At 42.6% G+C, this 19,510-nt stretch overlaps 1 protein-coding gene across 1 annotated transcript in view; it reads left to right on the top strand.

Moving 5' to 3' along the window:
* PTH1R (parathyroid hormone 1 receptor) overlaps positions 1–19,510 on the top strand; it is a 438,047-nt gene that overhangs the window by 407,321 nt on the left and 11,216 nt on the right. The window contains exons 10-11 of the mRNA XM_073632443.1: positions 1,654–1,748; positions 1,867–2,008. Coding sequence (XP_073488544.1) covers positions 1,654–1,748; positions 1,867–2,008 — 237 coding nt within the window. The remainder of the gene's footprint in view (positions 1–1,653; positions 1,749–1,866; positions 2,009–19,510) is intronic.

Raw genomic sequence — 19,510 nt, 5'->3', positions numbered from 1 at the left:
TTTACGAAATTTACGAATTTACGTAATTTACACATTTCCAAATTTTCGAATTTCTGAATTTCTGAATTTCGAATTTCTGAAATTCCGAATTTTCGAAATTACGAATTTTCGAATTTCCAAAATTACAAATTTCCGAATTTCCGAAATTACTCATTTTCAAATATCCGCATTTCGAATTTCTGAATTTCGAATTTCCGGAATTACGAATTTCCGAATTTACAAATTTCCGAAAATTCGGAATTTCGGAAATTGGAAAATTATGGAAATTGGAACATTTCGGAAATTCGAATATTCTAAATTTCATAAATCTAAAAATTCTAAAATTTAGAAATTTGAAAATCCAAGAATAAGAATGAAAATCTGAAAATTCAAAAACCTGAAAATCTGAAATAACTAATAAATATTAAATTATAGGTATTGGAATTTCCTTTCAGATTTGGCTGTTAGTGAACGTGACGAGTACGAATGTATTCAAAGTCACAAATTAGTCATCTAAACAAATGGAACATAACGATCTAATAATAATAAATAACAATAATAATAATAATAATAAAACCTTTTTATTGTTATTAATTATTTATTCTTTGTAATTTGTTCTGTTACATTTGTCTAGATGTGGCATTCATTATTTCAGATAATTCGTAACTTTGGGTAAATTCGTACTCGTCACGTTCACTAACTGCCAAATTTAAAAGGAAATTCCAATACCTATAATTTAATAGTTAGTCATTATTACGAATTAAACTGATTTTCTTTCTTTTTTTCAGATTTTTGAATTTTTGAATTTCCGAATCCGAAAAATTCAGAAATCGGAAAATTCGTAGTTCGGAAATTCGGAAATTCGGAAATCCGAAAATCCAAAATTCGAAACTTCAGAAATCCGAAAAATTTGAAATTCAGGAATTCGGAAATTTGGAAATCCAAAAATTCTAATTTCAGAAATTCCAATACCTATAATTTAATAGTTAGTTATTATTACGAATTAAACTGATTTTCTTTCTTTTTTTCAGATTTTTGAATTTTTGAATTTCCGAATTTTCAAATTCCGAAAATTCAGAAATCTGAAAATTTGAAATTCCAAAATTCAGAAATCCAGAAATTTGGAAATTCAGAAATTCGGAAATCCGAAAATTCTAAATTCGGAAACCTGAAAATTCGAAATTTGGAAATTTGGAAATCCGGAAATTTCCGAATTTTCGAATTTCTGCAAAAAAAGCAAAAAAAGGAATGAAACGAACACATTTTTTGTCAGTGCACATGTCTAATGCTCAGTATTGTGTCCGAGTGATACTTCCAAGCAGACATGTGCAGAACAAAAAAATTTGTTGCGTCAAAAATTTTGAAAAAAAAAACAAAACAAAAACGATTTCTTACTTTCCGCTATAAAACGCATCCAATAAAAAAAAAAAATGGGAAAAAAGAATCAAATTTCTGTTGAAAATGAACAGACTTACTGGCAGGATCCATGGGTAATAAAAACAGGGAAAAGCAAAGACCGCTGTATTAATGGCAGAGACAGATTGTCATTTTTTTTTTATTTTGCCTGGAAGTTCCACTTTAAGCCATGTTTTTGTATCTCTGTGTATAAATCTTTTCATTTCTTCTCACCACGTTTGATTAAAACTTTTTTTTTTTTTTGTTTTTCACTTTCAGGCGAACTTTTTTCTTTTTATTAATATTGTTAGAGTATTAGCAACCAAGCTAAGAGAGACCAACGCGGGGCGATGCGATACGCGACAACAGTACAGGTGAGTGTGGCGGCCCGCGTTCTCCACCGTGCACGGCGCTCTGGTTTGGAGGATACGGATCACTCAGCTTTTTATATATATTTTTTTTTTTTCTCACTCTTTTATGTATCTTTTCCAGGAAGCTGCTGAAATCGACGTTGGTGTTGATGCCTCTGTTTGGTGTTCACTATATCGTCTTCATATCTCTGCCGTACACAGAAGTGACGGGGGTGGTGTGGCTTGTACAAATGCACTATGAAATGTTGTTCAACTCTTTCCAGGTATTTGTGCTTTTCCCTGAGACTATTTTATTTGTTCACATTCCCATACTGAATGTCCAATGACGGAGGGTAGGGCATTTTCATACCGGAACTACTGTTCATGTGATAAAAAAAAAAAAAAAACAGGGGACAGCATATCCCTGCTAGGCATGTTCACTTGGACAGGATACAGTATTACTGCTACGAGACAGGGACAGAGATCCCCCAAACTAAGAAGTCTATATGGGTTCAAACCGGGAGGAGCGCCCCTTCTGGCTAATATATGAATAGGGGTGTATTTATAAAAAATGCGCAGAGCTGTTCGTCCTGTGAAATCACATGTATATTTGTTCTGTGTAACTAGGAAAATACTGCATTATGGTCACTAGATGGCGCTGACAATCACAAGCAATCAATACTGATTTACTGTGGTCATCGGCTCCACCTAATGGCCATAATGTGGTATTTCTCAAACCCATCCATAAAACGGTTACCTTGTAACACCCCCAATGGTTGTGCCCTCAACCAAACTGCCAAACCATCCAATGGGCTGGTGTCATAACTGATCACATGTGCAGCTTCATGGCAGTTGTAGATTAAACAGAGGCCAAGACTACCAATTAAGGGGAGTGGTTAATTGCTCACAGGTGCTTGAGGCCTATATAACTTTGTGTAGGACTCATACTGAGCCTGCTCATTGTGAGGCTGTTGGAACTCAGTCCAAATGGAACTGGTCTAAGTGGTGAGTGTGTGTGGATCGTTAGTACTTGTGTATTGTGTACTGTACACTTGTGTATTGCGAGTGCACGTAGGTCTGTGAGTACCTGTGTATTGTCTTGTGTACCTGTGTACCTGTGTATTGTCTTGAGTATTAGTGCCAGGAAGCTAGCTGTTAGGTAATTTGGACAGGGTAAAATCCCCAATCCTCACTAAATTTAATAGGTACGATGCCCGGCGGGTGTGGAGAGGCGACTCTTTGTACATCTTGCGGCATGTATGCGTTCCTTGATCATCCGATCGAGGGCGAATACTGCTGTGCAAAATGTAGGCACATTGTTTCCCTGGAAGCCCAGGTTCTGAATCTGGGGAAGCAACTGTCAGCACTGAGAAGTCCCTCCATACTAAAGGTGAGCCAGGAATGTACACAGCAGGTGTCGGCAGGGGCCAGCACAGAGGCGGGTGGAGACAAAGAGGTGCAGGCACTAGCAAAGAGTAGATGGGTGACAGTCAGGAGGGGTAGAGGGGGAAGTGCCAGAGAGGCCGATCCAGGACTGGAGCATCCCAATAAGTACACTCCATTGAGTGACATTGGTGAAACCAGTCAGGGACCAGCACTGCTGGAGATGAGGGACTCTCTTAGCTGCCAGGGGAAGAACTCCTCCAGTGAGAGTGGGGGGGCAGCAAAGGGAAAGGAAAAACAGATTCTGGTGGTAGGGGACTCAATTCTTAGAAGGACAGAGAGGGCAATCTGTAACCAAGACCTGAAGCGCCGAACAGTATGTTGTCTACCGGGCGCTCGGGTTCGGCACATCACGGATCTTGTGGACAGATTACTGGGAGGGGCTGGGGAAGACCCAGCTGTCATGGTGCACGTTGGCACCAATGACAAAGTCAGAGGCAGATGGAGTGTCCTAAAGAACGATTTTAGGGACTTAGGAGCTAAATTGAGGAAAAGGACCTCTAAGGTAGTGTTCTCAGGAATACTACCAGTACATCGAGCCACACCAGAAAGGCAGAGGGAGATTAGGGAAGTAAACAAGTGGCTGAAGAGCTGGTGTAGTAAGGAGGGGTTTGGGTTCCTGGAGGACTGGGCCGACTTCTCAGTCGGTAACCGGTACTATAGAAGGGACGGACTGCACCTAAATGAGGAGGGTGCAGATCTGCTGGGAATGAAGATGGCCAAAAAAGTTAGAGGGGTTTTTAAACTAGGCGATGGGGGGAGGGTCCAGAGGCAGAGATAGTCAGCACTGAAGATATTCCAGAGGGTAGTATTGGGGGCATTAGTAGTAGGTTAACCAAAGCACAAAAACACAAGGTGAGTATAGTAGCAAGTCCTAGTTGCAATCTCGAAACACTCAATACAAGGACAATATGTGACCGGTCTAAACTATGTGGCATGTTCACCAATGCCAGGAGCCTGGCGGACAAGATAGGTGAACTAGAGATACTGTTGTACGAGGAGGATTTGGATTTTGTGGGAATTTCAGAGACCTGGTTCAACAGCTCTCATGATTGGCTGGCAAACATTCAAGGGTATACCCTATACCGCAAGGATAGAGAGGGTAAAAAAGGGGGAGGGGTATGCCTATATATCAAGAATAATGTACAAGTGGATGTGAGAGATGACATCACTGAGGGAGCTAGTGAGGAGGTGGAATCCTTATGGGTAGAGCTCCAAAGGGATGAAGCTAAGGGGAAAATAATATTGGGAGTATGCTATAGGCCCCCTAACCTGAGGGAGGAAGTGGAGACGGATCTCCTATCACAATTTGGATTGGCAGCAAGGATGCGAAGTGTTATCATAATGGGGGATTTTAATTATCCAGACATAGACTGGGCGGAGGGAACCGCGCATTCATTTAAGGCTCGCCAGTTCCTTAATGTCTTGCAGGACAATTTTATGGGTCAGATGGTAGACGCACCAACTAGAAATAAAACATTACTGGATCTACTGATTACCAACAATACAGACCTGATCACGGATGTGGAAATACGGGGCAAATTAGGTAACAGCGATCACAGGTCAATTAGTTTCAGTATAAATCACACAAATAGGAAACATAAAGGGAATTCAAAGACTAAATTTCAAAGAGCCAACTTCCCTAAACTACAAACTTTGCTAAAAAGCATAAATTGGGATAAAATATTAGGAACAAAGAATACAGAGGAGAGATGGGTTTGCTTTAAGAGCATATTAAATAAGGGCATTAGCCAATGTATCCCATTGGGTAATAAATTTAAAAGAGCGAACAAAAATCCTGGATGGCTTAACTCCAATTTAAAAATGGATATAAAAGCAAAGGAGAAGGCCTTCAAAAAATACAAGGTTGAGGGATCATCATCAGCATTCAGACTTTATAAAGAATGTAACAAGAAATGTAAGGGTGCAATTAGGACGGCTAATATAGAGCATGAAAGACACATAGCGGAGGAGAGCAAAAAAATCCCAAGAAATCCTTTAAGTATGTAAACAGTAAAAAAGGGAGGACAGACCATATTGGCCCCATAAAGAATGAGGAAGGACATCTGGTTACAAAGGATGGGGATATGGCGAAGGTATTGAATTTATTCTTCTCCTCAGTCTTCACGAGTGAATCGGGGGGCTTCAGTAACCAAAACTGCAGTGTTTATCCTCATGACACAACACAGGAAGCACCTCCATGGTTAACAGAGGACAGAATTAAAATTAGACTTGAGAAACTTAATATTAATAAATCACCGGGACCAGATGGCTTACATCCGAGGGTACTTAGGGAACTCAGTCAAGTGATTGCCAGACCGTTGTTCCTAATTTTTACAGACAGTCTACTGACTGGAATGGTACCAGCTCATTGGAGAAAAGCCAATATAGCACCAATATTTAAAAAGGGCCCAAAATACATCCCTGGGAATTACAGACCAGTTAGCCTAACATCAATAGTATGTAAACTCTTGGAGGGGATGATAAGGGACTATATACAAGATTTTAGTAATAAGAACGGTATCATTAGCAGTAATCAGCATGGATTCATGAAGAATCGTTCTTGCCAAACCAATCTATTAACCTTCTATGAGGAGGTGAGTTGCCATCTAGATAAAGGAAGGCCCGTAGACGTGGTGTATCTGGATTTTGCAAAAGCATTTGACACAGTTCCCCATAAACGATTACTGTATAAAGTAAAGTCCGTTGGCATGGACCATAGGGTGAGTACATGGATTGAAAACTGGCTACAAGGGCGAATTCAGAGGGTGGTGATAAACGGGGAGTACTCGGAATGGTCAGGGGTGGGTAGTGGGGTCCCCCAGGGTTCTGTGCTGGGACCAATCCTATTTAATTTGTTCATAAACGACCTGGAGGATGGGATAAACAGTTCAATCTCTGTATTTGCGGACGATACTAAGCTAAGCAGGGCAATAACTTCTCCGCAGGATGTGGAAACCTTGCAAAAAGATATAAACAAATTTAATGGGGTGGGCCAATGAGGTTCAATGTAGAAAAATGTAAAATAATGCATTTGGGTGGCAAAAATATGAATGGAATCTATAGACTGGGGGGAGAACCTCTGGGAGAATTTAGGATGGAAAAGGACCTGGGGGTCCTAGTGGATGATAGGCTCAGCAATAGTATGCAATGCCAAGCTGCTGATAACAAAGCAAACAGAATATTGGCATTAAAAAAGGGATCAACTCCAGAGATAAAACGATAATTCTCCGGCTCTACAAGACTCTGGTCCGGCCGCACCTGGAGTATGCTGTCCAGTTCTGGGCACCAGTCCTCAGGAAGGATGTACTGGAAATGGAGCGAGTACAAAGAAGGGCAACAAAGCTAATAAAGGGTCTGGAGGATATTAGTTATGAGGAAAGGTTGTGAGCACTGAACTTATTCTCTCTGGAGAAGAGACGCTTGAGAGGGGATATGATTTCAATTTACAAATACTGTACTGGTGACCCCACAATAGGGATAAAACTTTTTCGCAGAAGAGAGTTTAACAAGACTCATGGCTACTCATTACAATTAGAAGAAAAGAGGTTTAACCTTAAACTACGTAGAGGGTTCTTTACTGTAAGAGCGACAAGGATGTGGAATTCCCTTCCACAGGCGGTGGTCTCAGCGGGGAGCATTGATAGCTTCAAGAAACTATTAGATAATCACCTGAATGACCGCAACATACAGGGATATACAATGTAATACTGACACATAATCACACACATAGGTTGGACTTGATGGACTTGTGTCTTTTTTCAACCTCACCTACTATGTAACTATGTATATATGTAACTATGGCGGCTTTCCTTGGCTGAAAACGATAAGAGGGTTTTACTTCCACTTTAACTGGTCTATTCTGTGTGAAGCATTACATTCCATCTGGAGAGAGAATAGCCTAACAACATTCGTTTTTTGGGGTTTTTTTGCCTCCGTTTGCACAGGACAAATATACACGCAGCTCCACAGGGAAAAATAACACTATGATTTTTTTTTTATTTTTGATTTTTTTATATAAATACATCCTATACACTTCAGAGTTTATTAGCGGGCAGTGCAGATTCCTCCATCCAAGCTGCTTAGAGTAGATGGAAGAATATATTGGAATTTTTTTTGTCTATTTTAGCTTATATACTTTATGGTTTCATAAAATACTTCAGCTTTGAAGAATAAGAGCTTCTTCTTAAACATGCAAAACAACATACAGTACATATATTACCTTGTATGATGAAGAATTCTTTGTATGGAAAATGCTCTGCCATGCTCAGTGTCTCATTGTTCAGCTTTTTAGTTATGCTTCATTCATAGAGCTCTGAAGGATAAGATCCACTCTTTGAACATGTAATAGCAATATATAATATAGAATACAATATATAATATACAATATATGATAAGCTATGTATAGTATAAAATATACAATATAACATATATAATATAAAATATACAATATACAATATATAATATACAATGTACAGTATAGTACAAAATACACAATATATAATATAACATATATAGTATATAATATACAATATATAGTATAACAAATACAATATATAATATATAGTGTAAAATATACAATGTATAGTATACAATATATAATATACAACGTATAGTATAAAATATACAATGTATAGTATACAATATATAATATATAGTATAAAATATACAATGTATAGTATACAATATATAATATAACATATATAGTATAAAATATATAATATACAATGTATAGTATAAAATATAGAATATATATAGTATAAAATATACAATGTATAGTATATAATATACAATATAAAATATAGAATATATATAGTATACAATATATACTGCTCAAAAAATGAATTTTTAATCAGAGTATAGCGTCAAGTCACCTGTGATACTTATGTACATGGGAGGAGTCTGTGATACTTATGTACATGGGAGGAGTCTGTGATACTTATGTACATGGGAGGAGTCTGTGATACTTATGTACATGGGAGGAGTCTGTGATACTTATGTACATGGGAGGAGTCTGTGATACTTCTGTACATGGGAGGAGCCTGTGATACTTATGTACATGGGAGGAGTCTGTGATACTTATGTACATGGGAGGAGTCTGTGATACTTATGTACATGGGAGGAGTCTGTGATACTTATGTACATGGGAGGAGTCTGTGATACTTATGTACATGGGAGGAGTCTGTGATACTTATGTACATGGGAGGAGTCTGTGATACTTATGTACATGGGAGGAGTCTGTGATACTTATGTACATGGGAGGAGCCTGTGATACTTATGTACATGGGAGGAGTCTGTGATACTTATGTACATGGGAGGAGTCTGTGATACTTCTGTACATGGGAGGAGCCTGTGATACTTATGTACATGGGAGGAGTCTGTGATACTTATGTACATGGGAGGAGTCTGTGATACTTATGTACATGGGAGGAGTCTGTGATACTTATGTACATCGGAGGAGTCTGTGATACTTATGTACATGGGAGGAGCCTGTGATACTTATGTACATGGGAGGAGCCTGTGATACTTATGTACATGGGAGGAGTCTGTGATACTTATGTACATGGGAGGAGTCTGTGATACTTATGTACATGGGAGGAGCCTGTGATACTTATGTACATGGGAGGAGCCTGTGATACTTATGTACATGGGAGGAGCCTGTGATACTTATGTACATGGGAGGAGTCTGTGATACTTATGTACATGGGAGGAGCCTGTGATACTTATGTACATGGGAGGAGCCTGTGATACTTATGTACATGGGAGGAGCCTATGATACTTATGTACATGGGAGGAGCCTGTGATACTTATGTACATGGGAGGAGCCTATGATACTTATGTACATGGGAGGAGTCTGCGATACTTATGTACATGAGAGGAGTCTGCGATACTTATGTACATGGGAGGAGCCTGTGATACTTATGTACATGGGAGGAGTCTGCGATACTTATGTACATGGGAGGAGCCTGTGATACTTATGTACATGGGAGGAGCCTGTGATACTTATGTACATGGGAGGAGTCTGTGATACTTATGTACATGGGAGGAGCCTGTGTTACTTATGTACATGGGAGGAGCCTGTGATACTTATGTACATGGGAGGAGTCTTCGATACTTATGTACATGGGAGGAGTCTGTGATACTTATGTACATGGGAGGAGCCTGTGATACTTATGTACATGGGAGGAGTCTTCGATACTTATGTACATGGGAGGAGTCTGTGATACATAATAATAATAATAAAATGTTTGTATTATTGTTATTGTTATTTATTATTATTAATTTGTTACGTTCCATTCGTTATTTCGGATCACGCGAAATTTTGTCGGGGTTCCCCTTCAAGATTCTCGACTTCTGGTGAGACTTCTATTCAAATCAATGGGCTCCCATAGGGAACTATTGATTTTGAATAGAGAGAGAGAAATGCGGGACGGTGCATAACGCTGTGTACACAGCGTTAAGCCCCATTAAAATCGCGTTTGACACCTTTGACTGGCGTTTTTACAGCTCGGCGCTGGAGCCTCAGAAGGCATTGGTCCTGGGTTTTTTTTGTAGCTTAAAAACGCCTATGCCACTTACAGCTCAAAAACGCCATGGTGGGCATGAGGCCATAGGCTAACATGGAGAGGCGTTTTTAAGCTGCAAAAAAAGCTCAATTAAAGTGGCTGTAAAAACGTCCGTGGGCATGAGGCCTAAAGGTTGGAGCTTTCCAGAGTAATGTGTTGAATATTGTGACGTGTCCGGAATGTTATCTTATAGACTTGCTCAACTACTGAACGGTCGGCATAGAAATCATTTCCAGTACAAACCAGTAAGTGAACTGGTTAAATACTTTCTTTATTTTCCTTTTTTTTAGCATTTATTAGTTGCTCTATATTTTTATTCATACATCTCTAATGGTGGGCTCAGCTCTAAACATCCCCCCATCGTCCCAGCCCCCACCCCAACCCTGGATCAGAACCGGCCACCTGTCTGACATTACCAGCAATAATAGTATAGAATTACTGCACTCCATGTTTATAATAATACCGAGCTGGTAGAGTGATTGATCAGCACCGCAGCAACCCCTCAATTACAGGACAATGGCTGCCGATCGGGGGGGGGGGGATCCCACCAATCATGTGCAGCAATGCCGCTACAGAGTATCAACTAATCCAATCCCTTCCTCACAGCCCAGCGTAGAATTGTTGTCTTTGTTACCACATAACCCGCTCCCCTGATCTATATGCAAAGCTCCTAATTAAAGCTACAATTAAAATAAAATAAAAAATCTCAATAAATATTCACAGTGCTTCACTTTTTTTTCCACATTTCGCTATGTTATGGCATTATTTCAAAAAAGGGTCAATTCAATACCCCATAGTGACAACTTAAAAGAAGTTTGAAATCTTTGCAAAAAAAACCATCCCATGTATCTCAGCCTTTGCCATGACACTCACATTTTGAGCTCAGCAGGTGCCTCCTGTTTCCACTGATCATCCTTGAGATGTTTCTACAACCTGATTGGAGTCCACCTGTGGTAAATTCAGTTGATTGGACATGATTTGGAAAGGCACACACCTGTCTATAGAAGGTCCCACGGGTTACAGTTGATGTTAGAGCACAAACCAAGCCATGAAGTCCAAGGAATTGTCTGCAGACCTCCGAGACAGGATTGTATGGAGGCACAGATCGGGGGAAGGGTACAGAAAAAATTATGCAGCATTAAAGGTCCCAATGAGCACAGTGGTCTCCATCATTCGTAAATGGAAAAAGTTTGGAACCACCAGGACTCTTCCTAGAGCGGGCCGCCTGGCCAAACTGAGCATTCGGGGGGGAGAAGAGCCTTAGTCAGAGAGGTGACCAAGAACCCTATGGTCACTCTAACAGAGCTCCAGCGTTTCTCTGTGGAGAGAGGAGAACCTTCCATAAGAACATCCATCTCTGCAGCACTCCACCAATCAGACCTGTCTGGTAGAGTGGCCAGACGGAAGCCGTTCCTCAGTAAAAGGCACATGACAGCCCGCCTGGAGTTTGCCAAAAGGCACCTGAAGGACTCTCAGACCATGAGAAACAAAATTCTCTGGTCTGATGAGACAAAAATTGAACTCTTTGGCCTGTATGGCAAGTACCATGTCTGGAGGAAACTGCTCATCACCTGGCCAATACCATCCCTACAGTGAAGCATGGTGGTGGCAGCATCATGCTGTGGGGATGTTTTTCAGCATCAGGAACTGGGAGACTAGTCAGGATCGACGGAAACATGAATGCAGCAACGTACAGAGACATCCTTGATGTAAACCTGCCCCAGAGCGCAATGGACCTCAGACTGGGGCGAAGGTTCATCTTCCAACAGGACAATGACCCTAAGCACACAGCCAAGATAACAAAGGAGTGGCTACGGGACAACTCTGTGAATGTCCTTGAGTGGCCCAGCGAGAGCCCAGACTTGAACCCGATTGAACATCTCTGGAGAGATCTGAAAATGGCTGTGCACCGACACTCCCCATCCAACCGGATGGAGCTTGGGAGGTCCTGCAAAGAAGAATGGGAAAAACTGCCCAAAAATAGATGTGCCAAGCTTGTAGCATCATACTCAGAAAGACTTGAGGCTGTAATTGGTGCCAAAGGAACTTCATCAAAGTATTGAGCAAAGGCTGTGATACTTATGTACATGGGAGGAGTCTGTGATACTTATGTACATGGGAGGAGCCTGTGATACCTATGTACATGGGATTTTTTTTTCCTTTTTTGATTTTTAATAAATTTGCAAAGATTTCAAACAAACGTCTTTCACGTTGTTATTATGGGGGATTGTTTGTAGAATGTTGAGGAAAATAATGAATTTAATCCATTTTGGAAAAAGGCTGTAACATTACAAAATGTGGAAACAGTGAAACACTGTGAATGCTTTCCGGATGCACTGTATACTGCTATAATGCCACTCCTCTGAAAAGCAATCCATGTAATCACCGCAATGTGTCCAATGTGTGTATTTCCTATGGTTGTCAGCTCCACCTAGTGGCCATAATGTGGTATTTTCCTGACATATAGGAAAATATATATATATATAGGAAAATACTGCATTATGACCACTCTATGGAGACCTTCACACAGCAGTTTCTTTTTTTTTATGAGGTCCCATAGTGTCCCAGCAGAGATTCAAATCCAAGACCACAGTTCTGCTAGACATAGGTGCTAAACACTACATCATGGTGCTGCCCTTAAATTAATTCAACATAAAGTTAACATTATTACAAAAAAAGGAGAGGAATTAAAAATGTGGGACTTTAAATGAGGAAATGGCCTGGTAAGGTCGAATACCTCCATCCCTGTCGCTGTGAAAAAATGGGTGACAAAAGAGAGGGGAGGGGCGGGGAGGGGAGAGTGAAATAGGGACTTTAATTGAAACATGTGGGTACGAGATAAATAAATATATTAGATTGAGTAAAACTGATATTTAATAGTTCATAACCAGGGTGCATTATGGTAATAATACATCAAAACCCAATTCGATTCATACATGGTAATGACAGGAAATCGAACAATATGCATGATTATAAACACATATAAAATACAATTTAGCCAATATAATCTGGGGCCTCTCTTAATCCCCAATATAGATAATAAACAAGTTGGTACAATAAAGTAATACATAGTCCAATGGATCACATATATACACATACACAATAGTGCCCAATAGTGGGGCCTCATGGATCCCTATCATAAATATTCATTATATCATCCCATGAGGAGTAGACATAGACACCCATGGAACCAATTATCTATGATAATAAGCATAAAATGGTTTGAATGGACATAGCGAAGTACACTGCATCTGTAGCTCGATGCGTTTCATGGCTGGAGCCCATCTTCAGGAGCGAAGCACGTGAAAATGGATGTGTAAATATGTGATTCATATATTTATTTATCTTGTACCCACATGGTTCAATTAAAGTCCCAAATTTCCCTTTCGCCTCCCTTTTCTCCCCTCCCCTTCCTTTTCTCCTCTCCCTTTTCTCCCGTCCCCTTTCTCCCCTCCCTTTTCTCCCCTCCCCTTTCTCCCCTTCCTTTTCTCCCCTTCCTTTTCTCCCCTCCCCTTTTCTCCCCTCCCCTTTCTCCCCCTTTTTCCCCTCCCTTTTCTCCCCTCCCCTTTCTCCCCTCCCCTTTCTCCCCTCCATTTTCTCCCCTCCCCTATCTCCCCCATTTTTTCCCCTCCCTTTTCTCCCCTCCATTTTCTCCACTCCCCTTTCTTCTCTCCCCTTTCTCCCCTCCCTTTCCTCCCCTCCCCCTTCTCCACTCCTCTTTCTCCCCTCCCTTTTCTCCCCTCCCTTTTCTCCCCCATTTTTTCCCCTCCTCTTTCTCCCCTCCCCTTTCTCCCCCATTTTTTCCCCTCCCTTTTCTCCCCTCCTCTTTCTCCCCTCCCTTTTCTCTCCTCCCTTTTCTCCCCCATTTTTCCCCTCGCCTTTCTTCCCTCGCCTTTTTCCCCTCCCTTTTCTCCCCTTCCTTTTCTCCCCTTCCTTTTCTCCCCTTCCTTTTCTCCCCTTCCTTTTCTCCCCTCCCCTTTCTCCCCTCCCCTTTCTCCCCTTCCTTTTCTCCCCTCCCCTTTCTCCCCTTCCTTTTCTCCCCTTCCTTTTCTCCCCCATTTCTTCCTCTCCCTTTTCTCCCCCATTTTTTCCCCACCATTTTCTCCCCTCCCGTTTCTCCCCCATTTTTTCCCCTCCCTTTTCTCCCCTCCTCTTTCTCCCCTCCCTTTTCTCCCCTCCCTTTTCTCCCCCATTTTTTCCCCTCCCCTTTCTCCCCTCCCCTTTCTCCCCTCCCCTTTCTCCCCTCCCTTTTCTCCCTCATTTTTCCCCCTCCTATTTCTCCCCCATTTTTTCATAACGTTTACATTGGTGTAATGTTTGAATGATACCAAAGAAGGCAACCTGGTCACCCTGTGGTCCGTTACTCTCCATGTCATCTGAAAATTTGCACAACTAATACTTTTTGCCCCCCGGCTCAGTCTACAAAATGAGTCAGAATCCACACCTTGAAAATGTATCAAAAAAACAAAATTTAACGTTTGCCCAGGATTGTTTACAGCTAATTATAACGTTGGTGTATTGAATCTGAATGATTCATGCAATCTGGTCACAATGCAGTCAGCGCTTTCCGAGTCATCTGAAAAATTCTGGCTCAATCCGGTGGCCACGGTGTAGTCAGCTCTGCCCGGGGTCATCGTAAAATCACAGGAACGAACAAATTGTCCTGGATAAATCTGACAATTTGTCCTCGGGATTTATTGAAGAGGTTCCAATGAGATGAGCGGATCAATGACTAAGATTGGACTCGCTCCCGTGCATTTTGTCAAGGTGAATTAGATCAGATTGTGGCTTTTCGTTGGCCGTCTTATCTGATTACATATTTGGAAAAACACATTTCCTGGCACGTGAAATAATTCTTCTTTTTTTTTTTTTTTTTTTTCCTTTGGAATTTCTTTATTTTATTTTCCAAAGAAAACTGCATTTGACAGTCAAGTTATGTGCTAGTGACAGATAAAAGAATCAAGTAGCAAAAAAGGAGTCACACAATCAGAGTAATATAACAACTAGCCCCGCTCTTCACATTCATGGATGGTCATAGAAAAACATGTTGGTTTTTGGAGATAATTTTCAGCATGGAGAGCTGGTGAGACAGACGGGTAACTACAAGGACTACCCAGAACATAGATTCATAAAAAGCCAAACCTTATACTAAAATAATGTGAAATACAATAAAATCAAACTTTTACAATATATAGTTACATAGTAGGTGAGGTTGAAAAAAGACACAAGTCCATCAAGTTCAACCTTGGACAATGCATCCCGATTGGCCCACTTAGCCCAGAAATGGGACAATGAGGTGAGCGTGATGTAAGCAAAGATACATATCATGTCTGAATAATATAGCCCATTACCGAGCCAATGATACGGGAAAAGGAAAATTACCAGAAAAGAAAAGGGTTTGGGAGTCAGACGTCCCTAGAGAGCGGAAGAAGAGGGAGCAAGAGAATGGGAAAATAAATCTACAGATAGGGCCTCTCCTCCAGGGAGTAGGCCCATTCCAGAGGGTCAGCCTGACCGTGCCATCTTCTGAAGATAGGCCTCTCTGTACACAAAATGATTCCAGGGTCTCCAGAATTCACAGAAGGTCTCCTCCTGGTTGTGCAAGGTAGCGGTGAGGTCCTCCATATCTCTCAGTTCGTTTACTTTAGCAAACCACAGGGATAAGGATGGGTGGGGGGGTTCTCTGATCTCCAACAAAGGGGGATGCATGCCTTGGCCGCATTAAGCACCTGGATTGTAAGGGAGGCCTTGTATTTCTTAATCGGTCTCTCTTGAGAGATGAAGCAGGCAAGCCGCAGGGTTCCCCCCAGATCAACATTTGTCAGGTGTTTATTTGTGCAGATCACCTCCCGCCAAAAGGGCTCAAGCTTGGGACAATCCCAGAAAATGTGCAGCATCGTTCCCTCAGCATTACCACATCACCAACATAAGCTGGGGACTTGAGGAAAAAAAAAACGGTGCAAAGCGGTAGGGACTCATCTGGTCAAAATCTTGTAACGGGTCTCTTGAACTCTGGTAGCTATAGATGACTTCTGGGCAAAATGAAGCATCTTCTCCTTCTGAGCATCAGTGAATTGGGTGCCTAGGTCTGCCTCCCATTTGGAAAGGAAAGGTGGAACAAACCCTTCCGTCGGGCGAGTCAAATTTATGATAATTCTTTATTGGCATCTCCCTGATTACTCAACTAACACAAAGTGTAAAAAGGGAAACGTATCTATTTGTTTAATGAATCGATACATTTTTACCGGAGAGCTAAAAGGTGTAGTTCAATCATGGAAGGGGTGTAACTAGAAACTTTGGGGCCCTGGTGCAAGAAATCATGAGGGGCAACCCCAGTGGCGGCTGGTGTTAAAAAATTTTTTGGGGGGGCGCAAACAAACTGAAAAATTCTGAAAAAGAACCCCCATCAATTGCAGGCTTACTGTATCCATCAAGTGCAGGCTCACTGTACCCATCAATTGCAGCGACTGTGTCCATCAAACGCAGCCACTGTGCCATTAAACGCAGCCACTGTGCCATCAAACGCAGCCACTGTGCCCATCAAGTGCCACCACTGTGCCCATCAATTGCCGCCACTGTGCCCATCAATTGTCACCACTGTGCCCATCAAACTCAGCCACTGTGCCATATCAAATGCTTCCAGTGTGCCCCCCCCCCGCCGTCTGCACTTACCTGTCTCGGTGGGACAGCTCCTCGATGTCTACTCCTGTCCTCTCCACCTATCCTCTGCTATGATTGGACGCTTGGCATCCAATCACAGCACCTGTCTTGCAATGCATGAATCTATCTATTGGTGCTAGAGGGGGGTGGCAGGAGAGAGGGGGCGGCGCCCGTGCGCCCTTATGGACGTACCGACACTGGGCAACCCTGACCCCCCGGCTGGGGCCTTTCCCTCCGAGTCCAGTGGCTGAACACTAGGGCCCGGTCGCAAATGCAACCTTTGTGACCATTGTAGTTCCGTCACTGGTGTCAGTAGTTTTTTTATTTTTGTTATTTTATTTTTTTTTTACTATTTTATTTTTTTTTTTTTTCAATATTTATTATTTTTTGCTATATTTTTTTTTTCCCCGGAGCCTCGTAGGGGAAGCTTTGGTGAAATATCAGGGATAGGGATGAGCTTCGTGTTCGAGTCGAACCCATGTTCGACTCGAACATCGGCTGTTCGCCCGTTCGCCGAATTCCGAACTTTATGGGCCGTTCGCGCTAAATTCGTGTGGCGCGTCACGGCCCATAATTCACTGCGGCATCGCAGTGCATTGCTGGCTGATGATTGGCCAAGCATGCACTATGACCCGCATGCTTGGCCAATCACAGCGCCGTCAGTAGAGAGAGCTGTAATTGGCCAAAGCCAGGGTGGCTTTGGCCAATTATGGCTCAGGGGATTTAGTACACACCCCACACTATATAAGGCCGCCTGCACGGCGGCCCTGTGTAGTGTGTGTTCCGGTGTGCTGAGAGAGAGAGAGACAGTGTCATTTGATTTGAGTTAGATAGATTAGGCAGAACAGTCAGTCAGTTAGCTGCACTTACAGTGTATTGTGTATATATATGCATCCCAGGTGTTGCATATATATATATACACTGTATTCAGTTTAGCTAGATCCGTTCCTGTTATCTTCTATCTAGACTATTTACATTTAATGCAGTGCGTCCTGCTCACAGTGTTCAGCTAGATCCGTTCCTGCTATTTACATTTAGTGCAGTGCGTCCTGCTCACAGTGTTCAGCTAGATCCGTTCCTGCTATTTACATTTAGTGCAGTGCGTCCTGCTCACAGTGTTCAGCTAGATCCGTTCCTGCTATTTACATTTAGTGCAGTGCGTCCTGCTCACAGTGTTCAGCTAGATCCGTTCCTGCTATTTACATTTAGTGCAGTGCGTCCTGCTCACAGTGTTCAGCTAGAGCCGTTCCTGCTATTTACATTTAGTGCAGTGCGTCCTGCTCACAGTGTTCAGCTAGATCCGTTCCTGCTATTTACATTTAGTGCAGTGCATCCTGCTCACAGTGTTCAGCTAGATCCGTTCCTGCTATTTACATTTAGTGCAGTGCGTCCTGCTCACAGTGTTCAGCTAGATCCATTCCTGTTATCTTCTAGACTATTTACATTTAGTGCAGTGCGTCCTGCTCACAGTGTTCAGCTAGATCCGTTCCTGTTATCTTCCTACTGACAGGCAGGCTTGTCTGGTTACAGTATATAAAGCTACCTGAAGAAAATTACAGGTGTTCTATTTGATCCTATTAGTACCACAGTCAGGCAGCTAGACTATTTACATTTAGTACAGTGCGTCCTGCTCACAGTGTTCAGCTAGATCCGTTCCTGCTATTTACATTTAGTGCAGTGCGTCCTGCTCACAGTGTTCAGCTAGATCCGTTCCTGCTATTTACATTTAGTGCAGTGCGTCCTGCTCACTGTGTTCAGCTAGATCCGTTCCTGCTATTTACATTTAGTGCAGTGCGTCCTGCTCACAGTGTTCAGCTAGAGCCGTTCCTGCTATTTACATTTAGTGCAGTGCGTCCTGCTCACAGTGTTCAGCTAGATCCGTTCCTGTTATCTTCTAGACTATTTACATTTAGTGCAGTGCGTCCTGCTCACAGTGTTCAGCTAGATCCGTTCCTGTTATCTTCCTACTGACAGGCAGGCTTGTCTGGTTACAGTATATAAAGCTACCTGAAGAAAATTACAGGTGTTCTATTTGATCCTATTAGTACCACGGTCAGGCAGCTAGACTATTTACATTTAGTACAGTGCGTCCTGCTCACAGTGTTCAGCTAGATCCATTCCTGTTATCTTCCTACTGACAGGCAGGCTTGTCTGGTTACAGTATATAAAGCTACCTGAAGAAAATTACAGGTGTTCTATCCCAGCTTAGTGCAGCTACAGGCCATTAGTATGTCTGGAAGGCCAAGAAGGAGAGGCAGACAGTCACAAGCCAATAAGAGAGGGCAAGCAGGCTCTGTGTCTAGTGCTGGTCGTGGAGACGGTGCATCCTCATCAGCACGTGGCCATGGGACACGCTTGGCCTTTTTTTCGGCAGCTGGCCGTGTTGAGCCGCAACATGCGGAAGACTTGGTCGAGTGGATGACCAAGCCGTCCTCATTCTCCTCATCCTCTCTCACCCATGCCCAGGGTGCTTTGTCTGGCAAAGCAGCGGCCTCTTCCCTCAGCTCAATGTCATCAGTGACTCCTTCCCTAGCTCCACCATGTCCTCATGAGGATTCCCTCGAACTGTTTGACCACAGTGTTGGGTACATGCTCCAGGAGGTTTCCCAGCGTTTGGAAGGCTCTGATGACGATACTGAGCTCGATGAAGGCAGTAACATGAGCACGGACAGAGGGGGTGCCCAAGAAGGACAGCAATCTGACAGTCATGCTCCCCCTGCTGCAGCATACTGCCAGGTTTGCTCCAGTGATGAGGAGGGAGGGGATGATGAGGTCACTGACTCAACGTGGGTGCCTGATAGGAGAGAGGAGGAGGAGGAGGAGGAGGCGGCGGCACATCACCAACGAGGCAGGATGCCCTCCAGGGGCCAGCCTAAGGGCAGCACATTGACTGCATCACACCCCAAAGCTCCACATGTGCAGGGCGCTGCAGTCTCTGCGCGTTATTCAAAAAGTTCTTTGGTGTGGGCCTTTTTTGAGACGAGTGCATCAGATCGCACCGCTGCTATTTGCAACATATGTCTCAAGCGTATCTCGCATGGCCAAAACATCTCCCGCTTGGGTACCACATGCTTGACCAGACATATGTTGACCTGCCATGCAGTTCGTTGGCAAGCG

This window comes from Aquarana catesbeiana, linkage group LG05 (genome assembly GCF_042186555.1).
Source record: "Aquarana catesbeiana isolate 2022-GZ linkage group LG05, ASM4218655v1, whole genome shotgun sequence".
Classification (NCBI taxonomy): Eukaryota; Metazoa; Chordata; class Amphibia; order Anura; family Ranidae; genus Aquarana; species Aquarana catesbeiana.
The sequence above is the reverse complement of the archived record's forward strand: the minus strand, read 5'-3'. Positions and strand labels throughout refer to the sequence as shown.